Raw genomic sequence first — 20,872 nt, 5'->3', positions numbered from 1 at the left:
ATCCCACATTACAGAACACCATTCCTAATTTCTTTAAAACGACTGCCATCTAGCGGTGTGCAGATAACAATCACAAACTCTTTTAATTGTTATTAGTGAATTTAAAGAAACTTTTTGAATATTCATCTTGCTATCCGAGTTTATTACTTATGTTATTGTTATTATTGTATTTATACTGTGTGCGAATTATACAATGAATTTGATGGTCACCATCAAAGTACATAGCTACAACAGGTGAGTATAAATGTAGACTACTATTTATAGGCAGCTCGTTATGGGTCTAATTAACACATTTGTGACGTCATTTCTAAGACTTCAAACCGGCTCCGTGAAATGACGTTCTATGTAGACGTCGCTATCTGATATGATGGGACGGTCCCGTCATTCCGTTCAGCAAGCGATGGAGCCCACGAGGAAAAACATCGTCCACCACCGAAGGCGTTTTAAACTGAATTGTACAGCATGGATATGTTGTGTTTTCATCCTAAACGCTTCCACGGGGTCTTCCGCTCAACTGCGTCAGTGTACAGAGGTGAGAGACCGTTCCTACTCATGTTTTTGCGATAGTTACCGGCGTAGCCTACATTGCGTTTTATCCATTTGTTTAGTTCATATATCTGTTTTTACACTGTGGGTTTTTTAAAACATTCGTGGTTGTTTGGCATACATTTATTTGTACGTTTGGGATTGAGATTGAATGGCCGTTTTGTATGTTTGAAAAAGAAAAAATGTGGTTAAGAAACATTTAAATGCACAGTGATAGTAGTTTAATTCGATTTCATCTTTATCATGGAAAAGTCACACTGGCAGGCAGAGCCTTAAATAATGTCTTTAGAAGTTCTTGGAATGGTTCCTCTCATAACCCTGTCATGAGAGAAAGGGCTTTTGAAGTTCCTTCATACTAGGTATTTGAGGCATTTTTAGATCTCACATCAAAGCTTTTTTATATATTGGAGCTTTAAGTTGAATCTTCACTGTTGGTTTCTCATTAATCCATAACCATATCCAAATCTATATCCATATGGGTGTTGGTGTTCTATCAACATCTTATTTGTGTGACTCTTGGTATATTCTGGTAATTTTCTGCAGAGGATATATAACCAAAATGAGGGCTGTTTTGTTGTCAATGTTTTTTAATATTTAGTTGTTTTTGTTGGAATAATAGTTGGTTTTATCTGAGGCGGAATTTCTTAATTTGGTTTTACAGCATATCTTTTAAAAATACAAAATGTGCATGCTTTATATTGATGTTTATTTGCAATTCTTGGCTTTCTGGTTCCTCCTCATGATGCTGCGGTGATGATTTTTCACAGATGCATGATCATGTGTAATTTTGGCCTGTTAATTGTTGGATTTTAATGTTGTTTGTTTTGCAGTGGTGAACAAACTGCATTGACATACATATTTAAAGTCAGATTAGAGTAATTTAAGATCTCAACAATTTAGGATATCAGTTTATTCGTATGTCTTTTGTGTGTTTGATGGCCTACTAATGTATGTTTACTTGAACTTTTCAGCTTAAAAATTGATTTAGAAGCTGATATGCTATTTGTCTAGGTATTGATTGGTGTCAGATTGCTTATTTTGGGATGGGCATTCCTATTTTAAATATAGCTCATCTCTGAAATAATGTGTTAGAAGAATCTAGCCAGAGTATGTGTTTTATTTCTTATGATAAATGCTGATAGATGAATAATGTTCCAGTGCTAAGCTAAGATGATATGCCCTGCGTGCCCATCTCAAGAGCCTGGTGATATGATGCTAAGAATAGCTTCCCTCAAACCGCTTTCACCGAGAGCTCAGCAACTCCTCTGGCCTTTGTGCATGGAGAAATGACTGTTACGATCTTTATGTGTCCCATAAACCAAAATATTGACTGCAGTTATTTTCTATTGTGCTATGCTTAAATGCATTTATAAAACTGAGAAGGTAATTGTTCACAGTTCCCACAAAGACACATTGAACTTGTGTATATGTGGATTTAAGACAAGTTATTTAATAATTGTAAGCAGAATTATTTGTATATATATCTGTTATCCCATAATGTACATAATTGCTTAGCCTATAGGGGAATTGCATGCATTGGGAAGTGTGGGGTTTGACATGCACATTTGATTCCTCATTAGACCCGATCTGATTAACCATTAATTGCATATTCACTGAAATATTACTCTTTTGTGATAAACTGTGGATTAGCATTATAGGCTGATTACATGCATATTGCTTGTACTAGGGTTTTGTATGGTAATGTGTGTAATATCAGAGACTAGATTTTCAGCTGTGTCTGCACTACCGTATGTTGACCCGCAGGGCATTCTGGGTTTTATTATCAGCTTCCTCCTGATGTCAGCCTTTCCTTCCCAATCACTCACTTGGTGCTGGATGACCTTTAGGAATGTGGTGATAACGAGATGATTCATTGGTTTGGCTGAACAGGCCTAGCTTATTTATGCTATAGTTTGTCTAAGCTGAGATTCAGCAAAGTATTTTAAAGATTAAAAAAGTAACTTCACTTTCTTGTTTTCTTTCAAACCCATTATTTTGTGTTTTAAGTAGACTCTTGCTGGAAGATGCTGATTGTTGTCATTTTTTTATTTATTCATCCCAGTGACTCTTGAATCTGAGGAGTTTCTGCAGGTTGTTGTTATGCCAGTGGGTACAAGTGTATATGTGAGTGTCTTTTTGTGTATTAGAAGTCATTCAATCACTGAAACAAATAATTTGATCCTTTATAGACATTTAAAATTTGTGTGCCTAAATCTACTAGAAAAAACGAAATGTCTCTTTTCATTCAGGAATGAGTTGTGTCTGAGTTTGTTTTAAATGATTCCAAAAATGTTGTTCAATTTGTTCGGGAGCCAGAAGTTCGTTCACAAATGATATCTTCACAAAACACAATGTCCAAATCTGTTAACAAACATGCCGTCCCAGTTCTTTCACCAATGATGTCAGTTCGTTCACAAACGTCCCGGTTTGTTCAATTTGTTCAGAAATGAGAAGTCGCAGTCTGTCCAGTTTATTCAGCAACAAGATATTGTCCCAATTTGTTCATGAACGTGATGTGTTGCAGTTTTGTCATGAAGAATATTTTTCTCTTATGTTGTTTGTTTAATTCAGATAGTCTTTCCAACCAATGAAACGCTCCGTCACAGTCTGTGTGCTCAAACGCTTGTACTGTAAGTCTTTGCATACTGTAGATGTGATGAGAATTTGTTCAAACACTTTCAATTTCTTTTCTTAAAATATTAATTCATGAATTAAACGCCAGTCCTAGTGATTTGTGGAAAGGAAAGGGTGCAGCCACAGCAGACTCAGGACAGATGACTCATGCATTTGTTAATATCCTCTGCATTGAGTCCACACAATACTCAAGCGTCCATGTGCTTTACTCTTTTACAGTCTAACTCCACACACCCACAAGCATTGTCAAGATCCTTGTTCAAATTAAATGCGTTGTTTGTTTTCACAGACGGACTACTACTTTCAGTACACGGAGTGTAACAGCACCGGGTCCAGATGGAGGGTGGCCATCCCTCTGAATCCAGGAGAGTGTACAGGACTGCCAGACCCTGTGAAGGGCACCGACTGCAGTAAGTTCACATAGTGTGTTAGTCAGAGAGGAAGTTTAATTTAGGGGAGGGTTTTGACTGAGATGGGTCTTTGGGAAATGGACATTTTGTGTTTATTTGGATGTCAGTGTGTACACTAATGTGATTCAGTGCATTTCGAATGGCATGAGTGTGTGCGTTTAAACGTTTTTTGTCACCCCTTATCAGCCCAGAGGAATTTCCTCTTGGATAGAATGTTCATTGGCCCTGAATAATGATTCCCCAAACTTTACAAAACCCTCTGCCAATGTATTCAGTTTTAGTCGTGTAAAAAGGTATTCTGAAATCAAAATAGACCCTTTTTACTTTATTATAAATATATCCAATAAAAACTCACAATTTTCAATGAGATCCCTGTGTAAAAAAAAAAATGTCTCACCCACTACTTTATTTCTTGCTGAATATTCTTTCTCAATTGGAAATGCAACTGATTATATGGAAACGAAAAGCTCGGGTTTAATGTTGTCTGTAACAGATTTTGAATTACATGAAAGGTAATTTATTGTAAATTGATAATCACTCTGCAGTTGAAATGCAACTATATGATATTAGTTAATTTTCCAGAGTAATATTTCTTTTTATTAATTTATGTTTGTTTGTTTAAAATTGCCAAAGATGCTGTCACCGTGGTAAAACAAACAAACGAACAAAAAAAAGCAAACTTTATTTCAATAGCCAAAGAACCTCACATGGAGGTAAAAAAACAAGCTGATTTTATTAATTTATTTGTTGTGTTTTATATTTTATTGTGTTCATCAAATGTGTGGATATTAGATAATTTTACAGCCTAACTGATTTTAGATCTGAATTAATTGCCATGGTACACTTGGCCTACCCAATGCTTGGATTTGGTGATCGCTCTGATCAATTTGTTTTTCCAATGGCATCTCATTAAACCGTATTGTACATTTGTTTACATCCTTGTCGGTCAGCATTCTCGTGCAAGGCGGGGGAGTTTCTAGAGATGTCTGCTCAGGAGTGCATAAAGTGTGCGGCTGGCACTTACTCCCTGGGCAGCGGCCTACGTTTCGATGAGTGGGACAAAATCCCTCCTGGATTCAGCAGCCTAGCAACCTCCCCTAATGACTCACCCAACCGACAGCATGCATCCACCTGCAAGAGGTGAGTTACTTTGGGGGTCTTCAAAACAATCTTTTATAAATTAATGCATTTTTTTTTTTCCCCGTTGTAGTATATTTCTTATTGAAGTGGAAATTCAGAGTGGAACATATTGAAATGCTTTTCTTTACTTTTTCTTAATTTCTTTTTTGCTTTCTTTTTTCCTCACTTTATTTTGATTTTCTCTACATAAACAAACTACATCACACAATTTCAGATACCATTGAAATATCACATTTATGTATTTATAGTCCTTAAAAAATTTAAGAATTCCATCTCTCTTTTAAATAAAATGGACCATGGAGCAAACAGAGACAGAACAAGGTTAATTCTATGTTAAGAAATAATAAAAAGGAGATCTAAAATTCTTGCTTTCTATATTTGGTGTGTTTAAAAGGTATTGAGATGAATGCATTATCTTCATTGGTTTTATCTTCACAAATAGCTAGTCAGATGTCTAAAATGACTGTTCCCATCAAATTTCAAATTTTTTGGTTCTCATTAAAGCACTTGATTTTTGACCCTTTATTTATTTAATATTAAATCCGCACACGTTCAGATTAAAGCATACACCAATACTTATTTGTGCAAGCATGCATACACTTCCAGAGAGATGAAACAATTCAAGTATTAAACAATCTTTTTTTTATTTTTTATCCTGTTGCATCTGAAGACTGTAGTCACCATAGTGTGTGTATGCCTTGTGTATTTGTATGCTTTTAGTGCAAAGTGGGTTGCTCAGGGCTCATATCTGGAGTCCAACAGGGATGAGTGTACTGTGTCTCTGATCTACACTGTTCACTTAAAGAAGCCAGGGTCAGTGTCCTTTGACTACCAGTATGTGGATAACAGTATCATCTTTGAATTCGTTGTAAGTCTGGATTCCATTACTACTGTGGAGAAATGTTTGTTTGAAAGATATTTTAAGACATCACATTTTTTTTTTTGGACAGATTCAGAACGACCAGTGTCAAGAGATGGACCTGGATTCAAATAAAAAATGGATCAAATTAACTACTCATGGAGAGTGGGGAACACATAGTGTAAGTCAGAAACTCACCCCAACTTTTTTGCCAGCTGAACCTTTTTGACCTAATATATTTACTTGGAAGTACACCTGCGATTAAGTTAACAAGTTAGGTCAATAATAAAATTATGTGTGTGTATATATATATATATATATATATATGTGTGTATGTACAGTATAAACACTTAAGTTCACGGTTCTCTAATGTTGGTTAATGGTCACATGACATGCAGTTAAACAAATAAAGTTGTTTTTTTCAGTAAATGTTTTATTTTGATTTGTTTTGATTTTTAAAATGATTTAATAAAAAAAAAAGATTTAATTACTTAAAGCTGCATTCCGTAACTTTTTTTGTGTTAAAAAATCAATTTGAGCAAGTACATAACCAGCCAGTGTTCAAAACTCTCTGCTTGCCTTGGCTCGATTCAAAACGGTAAGCTTGTAATAATGTTTTTAATTACAGTTGTACAGGATGATTTCTGCGGAAATTCGAGCATGTCTTTGCGTCATTACGTCACATCTGTACACATAAAGAAGGTGTCTATTGCGTTATGATGTTGGAGGTGGAGATTTATAGCATTTTCGCACTGCACTTGATATAATTAAACTTTTACTTATTTGATGGCGGATCCAGAAAGGTTCAAACGACAATCACCAGTGACAACTGGAGATTCATTCGTTGTAAAATGCAAAAGACTTCGGAGTGGCTACAGAAGAAAAGAGACTTCAACCGGGCTCATGCAAAACCCAGGATAACTATCTGAAGGGCATTAAATGTAGTCACGCAATGCTGATGTTGTTAACACTAACAATTTGAGAAAAAAAGTTTAATTTACATGGTTTGACATAATATGATAAGCGATCATTAGATTTAATCAGCGCGATTTACTGCAATGCTTTTTTCCCCTTAGTTGGTCAGAACAAAAGCGGATGCTACTTACTTGTTCAGATTAAAATTTTTCTGGTGAAAATTCTTATGTTGGTCACACTTCCAAAAAGTAGAATCTGTAATTGCGAATGCCAGTATCCACACCGGCGCGGTGACTGACAGCCGCACATTCTCCTCAAAAAGTTGGATTCATCTGCGCAGTGCCGTGCCGAGGCACAACCCACGTACAGTTGATAATTCCGCGAATAACTGCAATTGCAGATTTCGAACAGAGATGGCGACAAAGAGGAAAAACTACAGACTGCAGATTTAATAACTTTCATTAAACTCACAAACCCCCTGTAGTTCCATCATGAACTACAGTGAAACCCTGACATAATATAACAAAGATTATATTTACTACATATAATCCACTTCATTTTGTTAACAAAGAATGAAATATATTTTCTTTCTCTTTGTATTTTTATATCTATATGGTACCTAAGATTATCCTATTCAAATCAATTTAATAAATTAGTTAGGTCAAAAGTAATCAAAGTAGTTTGATCAGATTACCTTAAATGTGTAATGGATTACGTTACTAACTACAATTTAACGATATAATTTGGAATCGATACCGGATTACCAATTATTAAACACAAAGCTGAATTTTCAGCATCATTACTCCAGTCTTCAGTGTCACATGATCCTTCAGAAAGCATTCTAAAATGCTGATTTGGTGCTCAAGACATATTTATTATTATCAATATACATATTTTGTCAAAACTGTATTGAATTGTTTCATAATTCTTTGAATATAAAGTTTAAAAGAACAGCATGTATTTGAAATGGAAGTATTTTGTAACAATGTAAAAGTCTGTCATTTTCATTTCTTCAATGTAATGTATACTTGCTGAATAAAAGTATTAATTTCTAAATAAAAAGTTTACATTATTGTACACACAGTGGTAATTTTCAGTTTGCAATTCTGTTTATCATTGCCCAAAAACAATATATAATGCCCAAATAAGCAATCTTTACTTTATTCGAGTAATATCTATATATCATCTTCCTCATATGATCAGGTTAAACTGAATTCTGGCACTAATATCCTGTACTGGAGAACTAATAGAGTCACACTCGGCTCTAAAGCAGTCAAACCAATATTCCTGAAGAACATACGGATAGAAGGTGAGGGTGCATTACCTTCAAGTGCATGTTTTTCCATTTTAATTTGAAAAATGCTCCTCATTGAAAGATTGTATGATGTGATTGTATATTTTTCTCTCTCAGGTGTGGCGTACACCTCAGAGTGTTTTCCATGTAAGCCTGGGACTTTCAGTCATGCCCCAGGCTCCTCCTCCTGTGCACCCTGCCCACGGGACACATACTCTGGCCGAGGGGCCAGCTCCTGCACACCTTGCAACACAAAAACACACTACGCCTGTAAGTGCATACAGGCATTTAAATACCATAAAGGCTGGTTTCTAGAAAATGCAGATATATATGGTTGTAGTAGGACTTTAAAAAAACATACATTGAAATAATAATTGTTCATGTATGAATGTGTGTGTTATACACTGTATATTCAAACAATTATTTATTTTAATTTATGTATTTTTAAAGTTTTTTTTAAAAAGTAAACAGTAAATCCTTTACTAAAGAAGATAAAATGTATATAAAAAATACATTAAAGCATATGATATTGTATACACATAAATTTTTACAGGGAATGAGCCATTTGATTTTTAAAGGAATGGTACAACCAGAAATTTGAATTTTGATAATATTTATTTATCATATCATTTGAAATTCATATGAATGTTTTTCTTCTAACACAAAAGCATATTTATTTTAGACAATTACCTTCCTGTTCAAATTGTGTATCGAATGAAATGAAATTCTGAATTTCCAAAAATCACTTTTGAATTAAACATCATGAATTGTAAATCGAATATGTTAGCTATCAACCCAAAGATTCACATAGCTAATGTGGACTGAGTAATAACCCCGGAAAGAGGAAAAACTCTGAAACCTAATCAGTCCAGTATAATATCATCTTCCTCCACACTTATTGCACCCTCAAACATGCTCTCTCTCACACATCATATTAACTATTTTTATTAAATATTAATTTATTTATTTTTATTAACTCTTTGAATGGTTTTGCTTGTGTTAAGGCCCGTTCACACTAATAAGGATAACTATATTTGTATCCACACCACCGGATAATATTATGTTTATCCTAAGCGTGCATTGCAGCTTTGTTGTCTGCCGCTTTAAATACTCGAGCTGAAAAAAAAAAAACATTCTGAAAGTTATGTCAACGATATTGTTTCTCTGTGCCGTTATCATTATAGTTGTGGTTTGGACTATTCTTTTATATTTAGAACTATACATTTTTTGTTATCTTTTATAGTTATTGTCCTTGGTGTAATGTGAGAGATGATTCTTCTGTATCTTTAACAGCAGAAGGTTCTGCCATGTGCAAAAGTAAACCTCCATGCTCAAAGAAAGACTACATCCAGACCTACAGCACCTGTGATAAGGATGGAAAGGTACACACGCACACGCACACACAGGCACACCGGGATAAAAGGCGCATTTGACTTTATTCTAAAATTCTGCTCAGCACTTTTCTCAACCATTCTTGATGATTCTTGTGGAAATTTGGCTGATCCTTGCCGTGATCGTGGACAGCAATGCAAAGTTGATTGTGCGCTAGTTTGATCTAATATTAAATGTTTTTTTATTTTTTATTTGTAGATTTATATAGCAAATGTGAATCGATAAAATTGACTGTATTTTGAGACTGAAGTCTTGTTAATGATTTTCAGTTTTGTTCAAGGTGATTAAAGCAAACGTTTTTCAATAACAGAAGAATATGTAGAAGTATGGTATTTGGGGTGAAAGACCCCCCTGCTGTTGGGGCTAAATGCACAATAATTACTATGATAATAAATAGCTCTTTATCATCTGAATCTAACCTGTCTAACTCATGTCAGCAAACAGAAAATATCATATATCAAGTTAGGTGTCCAACTTAGAGATGATCATATATGATGAAACCATCATAAAAAATATGATATTAATTATATAATATAATATTTATTGTTATTACTGTAAAACTTTATTAAATTATTGGATCTCATTCAATGCTTTCAGAATCTTTACTTTTTTAAAATGAACATTTTACTGACGGTATATTCATTATTGAACAAAAATGAATTAATTTATCAAAATAAACTGAAAATAGTACAAACTTTGCTAAAGTGATAGTTAATACTTGTTCAAAAACAAAGACGCTTATTAAAAATGCATTATTTTAGCTAAAGCATATGTGTAAATACTTTGTGCCTTTTGCCCCATGCTGGTGAGTCTTTTACCCTGTGTGCGGGGTAAAGGACCCACCTTGCCACCTCACAGGTTTATGATTTATTTTTACACAAAATCTGTTGCTCAATGTAAAAAAACAACAAAAAAAACCGTTTTTTATAGTTTTTTTTTTTTTTACACTATGGGTTTAGTGAAAAGCACATCTTCCTTAAGGTGTGCCTTTAGCCTCATTGTACCACACATGCACAAAACAAATATCAGTGTAAAACATTGAAATTAATATTTATAATTGAATACATAAATGCTGCTGTCTCTCTCATAGACTCGGGTCCTGTATAAATGGCTCGAGCCTCGGATTTGTTTGGAGGCTGCTGCAGGTGCAGTAAAACTGCCGCCTTCTGGTCAGCGTAAGCCGTGTCCACCCTGTAATCCCGGTTTCTATAACAACCACACCGTCACCTGTTCTCCCTGCCCACCCGGGACATACTCTGATGGAGTCAAAGGTGATCAATCGTCCAAACATCTTAAGGAGGACATGAAACACGATCATTTGAAAAGCATGCACATCATTTTAATTACATAGCCAAAGATATTAAACATGGATTGTGTGCAATCTGTAGCATGCCAGTCTTGTCCAGCTGGCACGGAGCCTGTCCTCGGGTATGAGTACAAGTGGTGGAACGTGCTGCCTGCCAACATGAAGTCATCCTGCTTCAACGTGGCCAACAACAACTGCGATGGCTTGAATGGTGAGAGATTACACCAGAACGGTGTGGTATGTTACAGCATATGGTTGTAATGCGTATTTTTGCTGCTAGATGTCGCTGTTGTGCCACTGATAAATACAAATTGACCTTTCTGTACATTCTAGATGTCCTTAACATTTTCGCATAATACCTTCATACCTTTTTTTTTCTACTTTTTGTGTCTTTTAGGTTGGGAAGTAGCGGGTGATCACTTAGAATCAGGATCAGGTCGTTCAGATAATGATTATCTCATATTAACTCTCAGAGTGCCTGGATTCAAGTGAGTCTTCAAGTAGATTACTTGTCCTCCTACTCGCAGCTACACTATTCGAGTGCCGCCCACAGCATGTTACGTTTATTATAGCTCATTAAACACTTCTATGGTCAGCATGGTTAAACAGTGTACCTCTGTTGATATTACAAGAAGGGTTTCCTTACATAACCTCTGCTCTCTGTGTAATAATGAGTCTGTATTGTTCCTATCAGGTTGCCCATGTCTGTTCAAGGAACATCTGGCAGTGAGTACGGACGGATCACTTTTGAGTTTGAAACTAGCTGTTCAGCTGACTGTGAGTTTTACTTTATGACGGTAAGTGTGTTTTATGTGTTTGTGTTATTTTTTTTTTGATGGACCATTTTAATGTGCATTTAAAACAATTTAAATCTAAAGAATGGTAATTTTGACATCTACACACTTTCATGGTGTTTTGTAATACTTGGTATGAAATTAAGTCGTATGATGCTGTACAACCTGAATCAAACACAACTGAATTTTAAAATATTAAGGTTTTTATTACATTTAAATTTCGATTAAATTATTGCATATGATATTTACATTTTATTTATTTAGCATACGTTTTTATCCTAAGGCGACTTGCAAATGAGAATTGCAACAAGTGATCTTAAAGCAGCAATAATCACGCAAAGTGCTAATAATACAAAGTTAGTTTGGATTATTGTCTGGAATAGTACAAGCTAGAACAAGGAAAGCTTACAAAAATCTTAATTCCATAACAAAATTGTATTTCCCCCCACACATTTACCCTTTTTGCCAAAATAAATTGGTAAAATATACATAAAATTAGGTTTAGCTTCAAATTGTAACAGCTTAGATTAATTATTGGTATTTTGCTATAAATACTTGCAACAAAAAATACTTGTAACACTTTATAATAATGTTTCATTTGTTAACATTAGTTAACTACATGTACAACCAATGAACTTCTACAGCATTTATTAATCTTAGTTAATGTTGAATCCGTTATCATTTTGCACTGTGAATTAACATGACATATTTTTTATTAACAAAGGTTAGAAACACTGTAAGAATATATTGTTAATTTTTAGTTCATGTAGGTTAATGTATTAACTAATGCTGATAAATGATACCTCATTGTAAAGTGTTACCAAAATACTTTGTGCACCTTTTTCTTTTTCCTTTTTGAAGTGTAATTGAGTTTGTTGTTGTTGTTCCAGGATGTGAAAAAAAGAAGCACAAATGTAGTTGAAACATGGGATGGGAGTAAAACCAAACAGAGTTACACATACATCATGACTGAAAACTCTACTTTTGTGTTTACCTGGGCTTTCCAACGCACCAGTCGGGCTAGTGATGTCAGTACAAATGCATATACACGCAGTGATAAAAAATGTTCATGTGTTTATAGAATGGCTATAGCCATAATGGTCATTGTCACTGTCCATCAGGTGCGTCGGTATGCAAATGACATAGTGAAGATTTACTCTGTGTCTGTCACCAATGCCGTGGACGGGGTGGCGTCAGCGTGCCGTGCGTGTGCCCTGAAGTCTAAGAAGGCTGGCTCCTCCTGTGTGCCATGTCCAGCTGGACACTACATTGATAAAAAGACCAACCAGTGCCGAAAGTGCCCTCCCAACACCGTCCTGTCTGGGGACAACATCTACGGCAAAGAAGCGTGCCAGCCGTGTGGGCCAGGCAGCAAAAGCAACAAGGTATTTCAGTTTTTTATTCTATTTTTTTAATTCTTTTTTTTTCTCCCTATATATGCATTTGGTAACAATTATTTAAAATAATTTATTTAAAATTATTTAATTAATGTTAAATTAATCGTTTACTTAACATTTTTTTATTTAATTTCCAATAAATAAATAAAGGTTGTGTGTTTTTCATTCCAATTGGTTAAATACATAAAAGTGTTTTGTGAAATAATAATAACTATAATTATTTATTAATAATAAAAAGTGTTTGACGATTCTCTCTTGAATGTTTAAATTATAGGAGCACAGTGTGTGTTTCAGCGACTGTTTGTTCAAATACACTCACCAGAATCAGATTCTTCAGTATGACTTCAGTGCTCTGACGTCGGCTGGGTCCATCATGAGTGGGCCTAGCTTCACTGCGAAAGGCACAAAATATTACCACCTCTTCAATATCAGCCTGTGTGGAGCTGAGGTACAATACACACACCTAAAATGAGTGGAAATAACAAAATCACAAAATATTATTTCTTCCATCTGTCTTTTGTCAGGGTCACAAGGCTGCAGTCTGCAGAGATAATATCACAGATCTGCCCAATGAGGATGCTAAAGGTGGTCAGCTGGGCAGTTCAGTGGAGGCTTTACTCTGTCAGTCAACAATTATTCCTTCGGATGGGCGGAGCTTACAAACAGCCATTTCCTCTCAGTCCATTAGCCTGGCTGACACTTTTCAGGGTGAGAGAAATAATAAAAAAATAAATTAAAAAAAAGTGTTGACTTTTTGATAGTGTAGCTGATGTGATGTGCTTGTCCATATTTCATTAATTTAAAATGGTTACTGATAGGGATGCCAGAGTTAATGTTGTATCTTATTAAAATCAATTCATGTTTAACAGACTTTCCATTATCAGTAAATAATGGAGAAAAGTGTCCTTAATGGTTTATTATATTATAAATTAAATCCTGGTGGGACTTTTAACTAAAGTAAAGTCATTTGCAGTTTAATCACCAAAGCTCAATAATATCAATTACGAGCAAAACACATTTTCAGCGCTGCTAACGTTAATGAGGAGACAACTAGGGGACTGTGGCAACTATAAACATCTTGATGCATTATTTATTTCATTTAGTCTTTACTATCTGAGTGTATTATACACCTGTGATTATATGATGAAAGGATAATTATACAAAAATATTTTTGATGTGCATTTAAAAAACGGGACAAAATACAGTGTTTTCACACACTTTTGTGCATAAGTAATCATGTTATACCCCAATACTCCTGGCAGGAAACAATATATGATGTAATATTTTATGTTTATATTTTTATGTAATAAATAAATGGGAAAGTATTATTTTATTAGAAATATTTTGGTAACTATAATATAATATCTAAACTGGTTAGGTTTGTTGAGTGTCACGTTTGACTGCATGTTAGGAATATGGCTAAGTCAAAAGAATGGTCCTAAACATTGACAAGATCTCATCGCCCCCTCACAAACAAGGAACAGGATACCGAAGATAGCGAAGGGACTAAATGTTTCTAGAGACACCGTTGGAAGCATAGTTAGCAAGTTCAAAGTTAAAGGAAAAGTGGTTACAGTAGCTGGAAGGGGCAGAAAAAGGAAGATGTCAATGGCTGCTACCAGATCAGAAAAACCCAAAAATGACTGCAAAACACCTGCAGCAAGACTTGGTGGCCACAGGCGCTGAGGTTTCAGCTTTCAGCACCGTAAGGCTCATACTAAATGCATACCAGAACTCCAAGACGCACACAACTACTGACCCAAAAGCACAAAAAAAGTCGGCTCCAATTTGCTCAAAATCATATAAATAAGCCACGGAAGTTTTGGGATTCTGTTCGGTGTAGCGATGAAACAAAACTGGAACTTTTCAGCCCTATGGATCAGCGTTATGTTTTGAGGAAGAAGAATGAAGCATATGCTGAAAAGAACACTCTGCCACAGTTAAGCATGGTGGTGCTCGGTGATGCTCTTGGGCTGCTTTACATCCTCTGGCACTGGAAACCTGCAGCGTGTGGAAGGCAAGATGGATTCGTTGAAGTATCAGGAAATCCTAGGAGAAAACATTATGCCATCAGTGAGGAAGCTGAAGCTTGGGCATCACTGGACCTTCCAACAGGACTATGATCCCAAGCATAGCTCTAATTCCACCAAGGCTTTGATGGTCACTGTAGAATCTTCCAGGACTTCTTCTGCAACACAGTCATCTGGCTTGAATCCCATAGAAAATCTCTGGTGGGATTTGATTTGAAGAAGGCGGTTGCAACACGGAAAGCCAAGAATATTACTGAACTGGAGGCGATTACTCTTGAGGAATGGGCTAAGATTCCTCAGAAACACTGCCAGAAGCTGGTGCCTGGTTATACATCTCATTTGCAGCAGGTCATAACAGCAAAAGAGTGTTCTACTAAGTACTAAAGATGCTTGCCATGAAGGGGTTGAATCATTAAAAGTTGCATTTTCAGTTGAATTTGGGGAATTACCACAAAAGTAATTGAAATGGCTCAACACAACAAATGTTTCATTGCAAACAGTTGAAAGTCTGTACATTTTTGACAATTAACCTGATTTGCAATGGGTGTTGAATACACCTTTTACAACTGATTACGACTGTATGTTTTCCATTACAACTATGTTTTCAACCTTTCAGTGAAGGGTTATCAGCACCTAGATGGAATGCAGTGTTTATATAAAAGCATTGTTATATGTTCTTTGTACGATTCAAAAGTGAACCAATTTTTTGGTTCAAGTCCTGACATTTGGAAAATTATCTTTTCATAACCTATAATATTAAATAAGCTGCATCAAATAAAATGTGTTTTAGATTTCTGTTGCTTTAGAATAATTATACATAGTGTTTGTTTAAGTGTTTTAATTCACACTCTTAGTTATAAAACTCAGTGAATCTAGAACAGGCCTTTTGTTTAGTGATAAATCTGATTAAATACTCAAATTTAAGGGTGGTCCTACTTACTAAGCACTTCCTTCTGTGCTGTCACCCACATGTGTCCTCTTAAGACTGGTTGTGTGTGTGTTTGTGCCATAGGAGCCACAGTGGAGAAATCACTTAACGGAATAACCGCCAGACCAGAACTATTTCCATCTCCACCCAAGAGAATCCCAGATGTCCACTTCTTCTATCGGTACAGGCAGTTACGTTATCAAATTTAAAGTTCCTTTCACAGATGGTTGTCTAGAGTTTTAGTTTTAGGGGTTTTGTAATAAGGTGTTTGGTTTGTTCTTTTCCCTCTATCATACATTATGTGTTTAATGGTGTCTTTTTATTTGTAAAGATCTCCACAGGTCACAACCTTATGTAAGAAAGGCAGAAATGCAGTGGTTTCACTGCGCTGTAACCTGGAGAGAACTGCGAGAGGAGACATATCCGTGCCCAGGTGTGTACACACACACACACACACACTTAAAAATATAATAATCATATATAATAATTATTATTAATTTTTAATATCTTAAATATAATGCAACTTATGAAGACACCTTACTTAAGAATTATTTTAGATTATTCCATTCCTATTTTTAAATCTTTGCATTTAAAAAAAAATGCAATAAATACCAGGTGAAATCTTAATTTAAAAAGTAAACTTCCTTGGAGATATTTTTATTTTATCTTAATTGTTTTGGCTTTTAGATTCTATTATAACTGTTGATTTTAATTAACCTTTCGAACCAAATTCTTTCCTCTACAGTGTGATAGAGCATACAAAGATGTGTTTAGTTGAACTTTTTCTGTCCTGTGTCAGTAAGTGTCCTGATGGGACCTGTGACGGGTGCTCGTTCTACTTCCTGTGGGAGAGCTCCAGTGCCTGTCCACGCTGCACTAATGTCGACTACCACGCCATTGAAGGAGCCTGTAAGGGAGGAGTGCAGGTACTCTTTCATTAGTTCTATTATATATATATATATTATTGATTGAAAAATGTGTTATAATAAATGTGTGTGTGTATGCAGGCACCAAATGTCATTAAAAGTTGGCTTAAGCAGGGAACTGCAATGTAATGCATGGTTTAAATCAAATAGTAAGAAAAACAGTCTGATCCTCACTGGTGTAAGTAATAAAAGCTATTAAAATCAATCTACTAAAGTAAAGCATCTGTCGTGACTACTGAATTTATCATCAGAAATGTATCTAGGGTAAGTTTGTTTTCTCCAGAACTCCATGTGGAGTATTTATCACCTTAAGCCACCTAAACAAAAATTATAAACAAAATCATAGTGTGTGTGTTCACATATTTGTGACAGGTGCAGTTTGAGAGATGAAGACTAGCTTGAATATGATGCTTTGAGTGACACAAATAACTTGCTCTGTTTGTTACAAATATAAAAGGAAAAAACTAAGTACACTACTGTTTAAAAGTTTGGGGTCAGTAAGATTTTTTTTTTTTGTTGAAAGAAATGAATACTTTGATTCAGCCAGGAGGCATTAAAGTCATTTATAATGTTACAAAAGGTTTCCATTTCAAATAAATGCTGTTTTTCTCTATTCATTTCAAGAATCCTAAAAAGTATTCAACATGATAAGAAATGTTTCTTGAGCAGCGAATCAGTATATTAGAATGATTTCTGAAGGATCATGTGACACTGAAGCCTAGAGTGATGATGCTGAAAATTCAGCTTTGCCATCACAGGAATAATTTATATTTTAAAATACAAAACAGTTATTATAATATTTCACAATACTACTGTTTTTACTGATTAAATAAATGCAGGCTTGGTGAGCATAAGCGACCCTTAAAAAAATATTTAAAAATGTTACTGACCCCAAACTTTTGAACTTTTTTGCTTTTAGTTTTGTCTTTTTTTTTTTTGTCAAATATTTTTCATTTTTCTCAGTTCACTCTCCACTGACATCTGTGATTTAAATGACCGAATGAAAATCATATCCTTATTTATACAAAATTAAGGACACGGTGTATATGTGGACTGAACCTCGACTGTGTACTGGCGGACTGACTCTCCCGCTGAAGAGAACGTCTCCGTGTGAGGTGATTGATACCTGGCTGAAGGTGGTCGCTGGGCTTGCAGTGTTCTGTGCTGCTCTGCTTGTTTCATTGACCTGCTACTTTTGGAAGAGAAACAAAAAGTATGATTCGTGTGACTATTAAAGTTTTTGGAAACACAACATTTCTCTTTATTTATGCTAATAAGGCTCCTGCTTCTTTGTCTTTGTGCTCTGATAGACTGGAGTACAAATATTCCAAACTCGTGATGACGGCCAATAAAGAGTGTGAATTGCCGGTGGCGGACAGCTGCGCCATTATGGAAGGAGAAGGGGAGGAGAATGAGGAAGAGGATGAAGTGGTTTATGCCAACAAGACTTCTCTTTTGGCTAAACTAAAAGCTATCACTACCAAGGTACCACAGTAGGTGTAAATACTTTTCTTAAAATGAGCTTCACAAGTTGAACCTTTCCGTTGAAAATTGCATTTTAAAATATGATTTTAAAAAAAAATCCAGATTTGCTGTGCTTATTTGTAAGGCCGTACAATTTGGCAGTTTTCTTTTGTATATCAATATGGCTATATAAGAATAAGAAATATAGCTGCAAGCAGCAGTTATCGGAGCCAAGCACAAAAAACACGATAAGTAATTTACATTTAAACATTTAGCAGACTCTTTAATCCAAATCGACTTACAAATGAGGAGAGCAATAGAAGCAGTTATGCCAACTGTAATGCCGAAATGGCTGGGAGTGTCAGACCAAGTGCAACAACTGACAATTAAATACATAATAAGATGATTTTAGTCAATGTCTGAAAAAAATCAAATGCAGTCACTAGTAATATGATTTAATGGTTTATCACTTTCGACCAATAAGTGGCAGTAACACGTGCAAAGTTTGGTGTCAATATAACAAAGCAATGCAGAGCTGCAGCCTAGGAGTCATTTTGGCATAATGCTGTCAACTTTGTAGATGCGGTATACTAAAATGTTTTCGTCTATCGACATGAAATCCAGATCCGATACTCCATATCGGTATTGGTCCTATACTGCCATTTTTTTTTTTTTGCCGGATCGGGTATCGGCCATCTGAGACCGATCAAAATCCAATATTACGTGGATAAGGTTTTCGTGCCGCTCTGTATTGGACTCTTTCATATTACAATTCTTTTGTGCAATTAAAGTTTATTGTTAGCATTTCTTGTTCTGTCATATATATCATATTTTGCTGCTTCATTAAAAAGCTGCACTTTAAAATTGAAAGTAATTTCTTTTTAAATTTTTAGTATACATATTGTTTTTCGTGAATGTGAGTCATAATACATGGCCGTTGTTCTTCTGCCGTCAGTCTGAAGGTCTGGCTACGCGAGACTATGAATGGATTCAGCCTGACTCTGTTTCTTTTGAATGTCTACCAAGCTAGTGAAACTATTGCTTTATTTACAGTTCCTGCACTGGTCCACAGTTATTTAATCAATAATTCTCTTCATTTTTGTCTTTATATTGTTTATATAAATATATATAATCTTTAATTTTTATAAGTTAGGGAAATGTTTAAGTCAAGCCTGATGCCTTTCAGAAAAGGATAATCACAGTCTCTTCCCCACAGTGAGGCATACAGATACAGATACAGTTTATTAGGTAATTCAGCACTTTTTTTAGATGATTATTTTAGTATCGGATCGCTACTCTGTATCGGCCAATACTGAATCCCAGGCAGGCTATCAGAATCGGTATCGGAGGCAAAAAGGGTGGATCGTACCAGCCCAGTTCAGACTGTCCTCGAATAAGAATAAAAATGAATTAGTTCCTCACTATCGTATAGCATTATTATTGATAGTGTATATAGTAAAAATAATAACATTTGTAATAGTAATAATAATAATAATAATAATAATTATTATTATTACTAAATAAAAATATAAATATGAGAACTCAACTTTAAAGATTACTATAATTTTTTTATTACGACTGGAAACTCTTAATTTCTTAATTTTCAAACCTTAAATCATCAAACTTTCATTTTGATGGGAAATTGTTCATGTGGAGCATTTACTGCAAAGCAAGTTTCTCAGAGATGCTGTGCAACAGTGTCACGCTTAACTCTGAAACATGCAGCACATTAAATCACAGCCTTTGCGATTTGATAATCACACTCATCTCGTGATTTTGGTTTTATTTCAATCAAACTTTTGAAGCCTTAGCAGTTAGCACATATGCTAACAATCTTTCCTTAGTTTCTAGTGTCACTGTCTTTATTACACAAAAATAGTAAAAAGAAAATGGCTAATTCTGAAACTTATACATTGCACCTTTTTTTAAAAGCTGTACGGCTATGAAGTTCAGTGGTGATAGTGTTGTGTTTCTGTGCCACTAGCAGCACCAAGCAGAACTGCAAAAATAATGACTGCTTTCCTGTGGCTCGAACAATAGTGCTTGCCACTAGCAAGGCCAAAGTCATGGGTTAAATTCCCATAATTAAATGTATTTAGTGACCTCTACTGGTCATTCACCGAAGTGTTTTTGAAAATATGCTTCAAGTTCTTAATAATTCTCCCTTCCATGGGCTGCAGTTTCTTCATAGCCTTTCAGTTGAAATGACCTCAGCTCAACCCTCCCTGTACTTTTCTTTTTTTTTTCTTGCTTTTTTTCCCCTCTAGCAGTGACTGCATTCAGAAATTCTAGCTGAGAGTTTGCTTGAGGGGGGGGGGGGGGTATATGCCTTGATGTTTAACTCGGGGCAGTTGAAGCAACATCTGTAAGATTAAAGACTGTTGAGCTGCATTGGCATGGCAACACTGTGTTCACAGCCAATTAGAATGGAGTTTTAGAGTAAGAGAGAGTTGTATTCAAGTGTCACTCTTCAGAATTTCCATTGTCACTCAAAATTCTCGAGCGTTTTCTCCAGGAAGATGCCGTACGAGCTCCCGTGGGAAAGTACTCCGAAAACAGAGCCAGTTTTGGTCCTGCAATTTTCAGGGAAGTTAATTAAGAGAATCCAAATTGAGAGGAATTAATCAATCATGTTCCTAGTGACTGGTTTGCTTTAGATAAACCCTGCTGAATAATAATTAGAAAATGCTGGTCTCCCAGCCTGGTTTTAGAGGGGGTCACCAGCTTGGCCAGTTTGAGAAAACCGCTTAAACCAGCTATATATAAAAAAATAGCAGTTGGTATCTGGTGTGGCCAGCAGCTGCTTAAAGTTTTACAGGGCATCTCATCCTCATGGA

The 20,872-nt window shown here is 35.4% G+C and overlaps 1 protein-coding gene across 3 annotated transcripts in view; it reads left to right on the top strand.

Annotated features, from left to right (window-relative positions):
* The first annotated feature begins 296 nt into the window (after positions 1 to 296).
* elapor2a (endosome-lysosome associated apoptosis and autophagy regulator family member 2a) overlaps positions 297 to 20,872 on the top strand; it is a 36,036-nt gene continuing 15,460 nt past the window's right edge. For all 3 annotated transcript variants that reach the window (XR_013186069.1, XM_077193687.1, XM_077193688.1), the window contains exons 1-21: positions 297 to 532; positions 3,470 to 3,590; positions 4,541 to 4,730; positions 5,451 to 5,598; positions 5,681 to 5,770; positions 7,708 to 7,813; positions 7,916 to 8,068; positions 9,092 to 9,180; positions 10,281 to 10,461; positions 10,579 to 10,707; positions 10,894 to 10,984; positions 11,191 to 11,293; positions 12,181 to 12,318; positions 12,412 to 12,675; positions 12,962 to 13,135; positions 13,212 to 13,395; positions 15,730 to 15,826; positions 15,977 to 16,078; positions 16,445 to 16,571; positions 17,606 to 17,784; positions 17,882 to 18,056. Coding sequence is in view for 2 of the 3 variants with exons in the window: in XM_077193687.1 (XP_077049802.1) it covers positions 365 to 532; positions 3,470 to 3,590; positions 4,541 to 4,730; positions 5,451 to 5,598; positions 5,681 to 5,770; positions 7,708 to 7,813; positions 7,916 to 8,068; positions 9,092 to 9,180; positions 10,281 to 10,461; positions 10,579 to 10,707; positions 10,894 to 10,984; positions 11,191 to 11,293; positions 12,181 to 12,318; positions 12,412 to 12,675; positions 12,962 to 13,135; positions 13,212 to 13,395; positions 15,730 to 15,826; positions 15,977 to 16,078; positions 16,445 to 16,571; positions 17,606 to 17,784; positions 17,882 to 18,056 (3,009 nt within the window). In the remaining variant the exon portion in view is untranslated. The remainder of the gene's footprint in view (positions 533 to 3,469; positions 3,591 to 4,540; positions 4,731 to 5,450; positions 5,599 to 5,680; positions 5,771 to 7,707; positions 7,814 to 7,915; positions 8,069 to 9,091; positions 9,181 to 10,280; positions 10,462 to 10,578; positions 10,708 to 10,893; positions 10,985 to 11,190; positions 11,294 to 12,180; positions 12,319 to 12,411; positions 12,676 to 12,961; positions 13,136 to 13,211; positions 13,396 to 15,729; positions 15,827 to 15,976; positions 16,079 to 16,444; positions 16,572 to 17,605; positions 17,785 to 17,881; positions 18,057 to 20,872) is intronic.

This window comes from Siphateles boraxobius, unplaced genomic scaffold (genome assembly GCF_051911475.1).
Source record: "Siphateles boraxobius isolate OS27281-9 unplaced genomic scaffold, OSU_SipBor_1 31, whole genome shotgun sequence".
NCBI classification, from domain to species: Eukaryota; Metazoa; Chordata; class Actinopteri; order Cypriniformes; family Leuciscidae; genus Siphateles; species Siphateles boraxobius.
The sequence above is the reverse complement of the archived record's forward strand: the minus strand, read 5'-3'. Positions and strand labels throughout refer to the sequence as shown.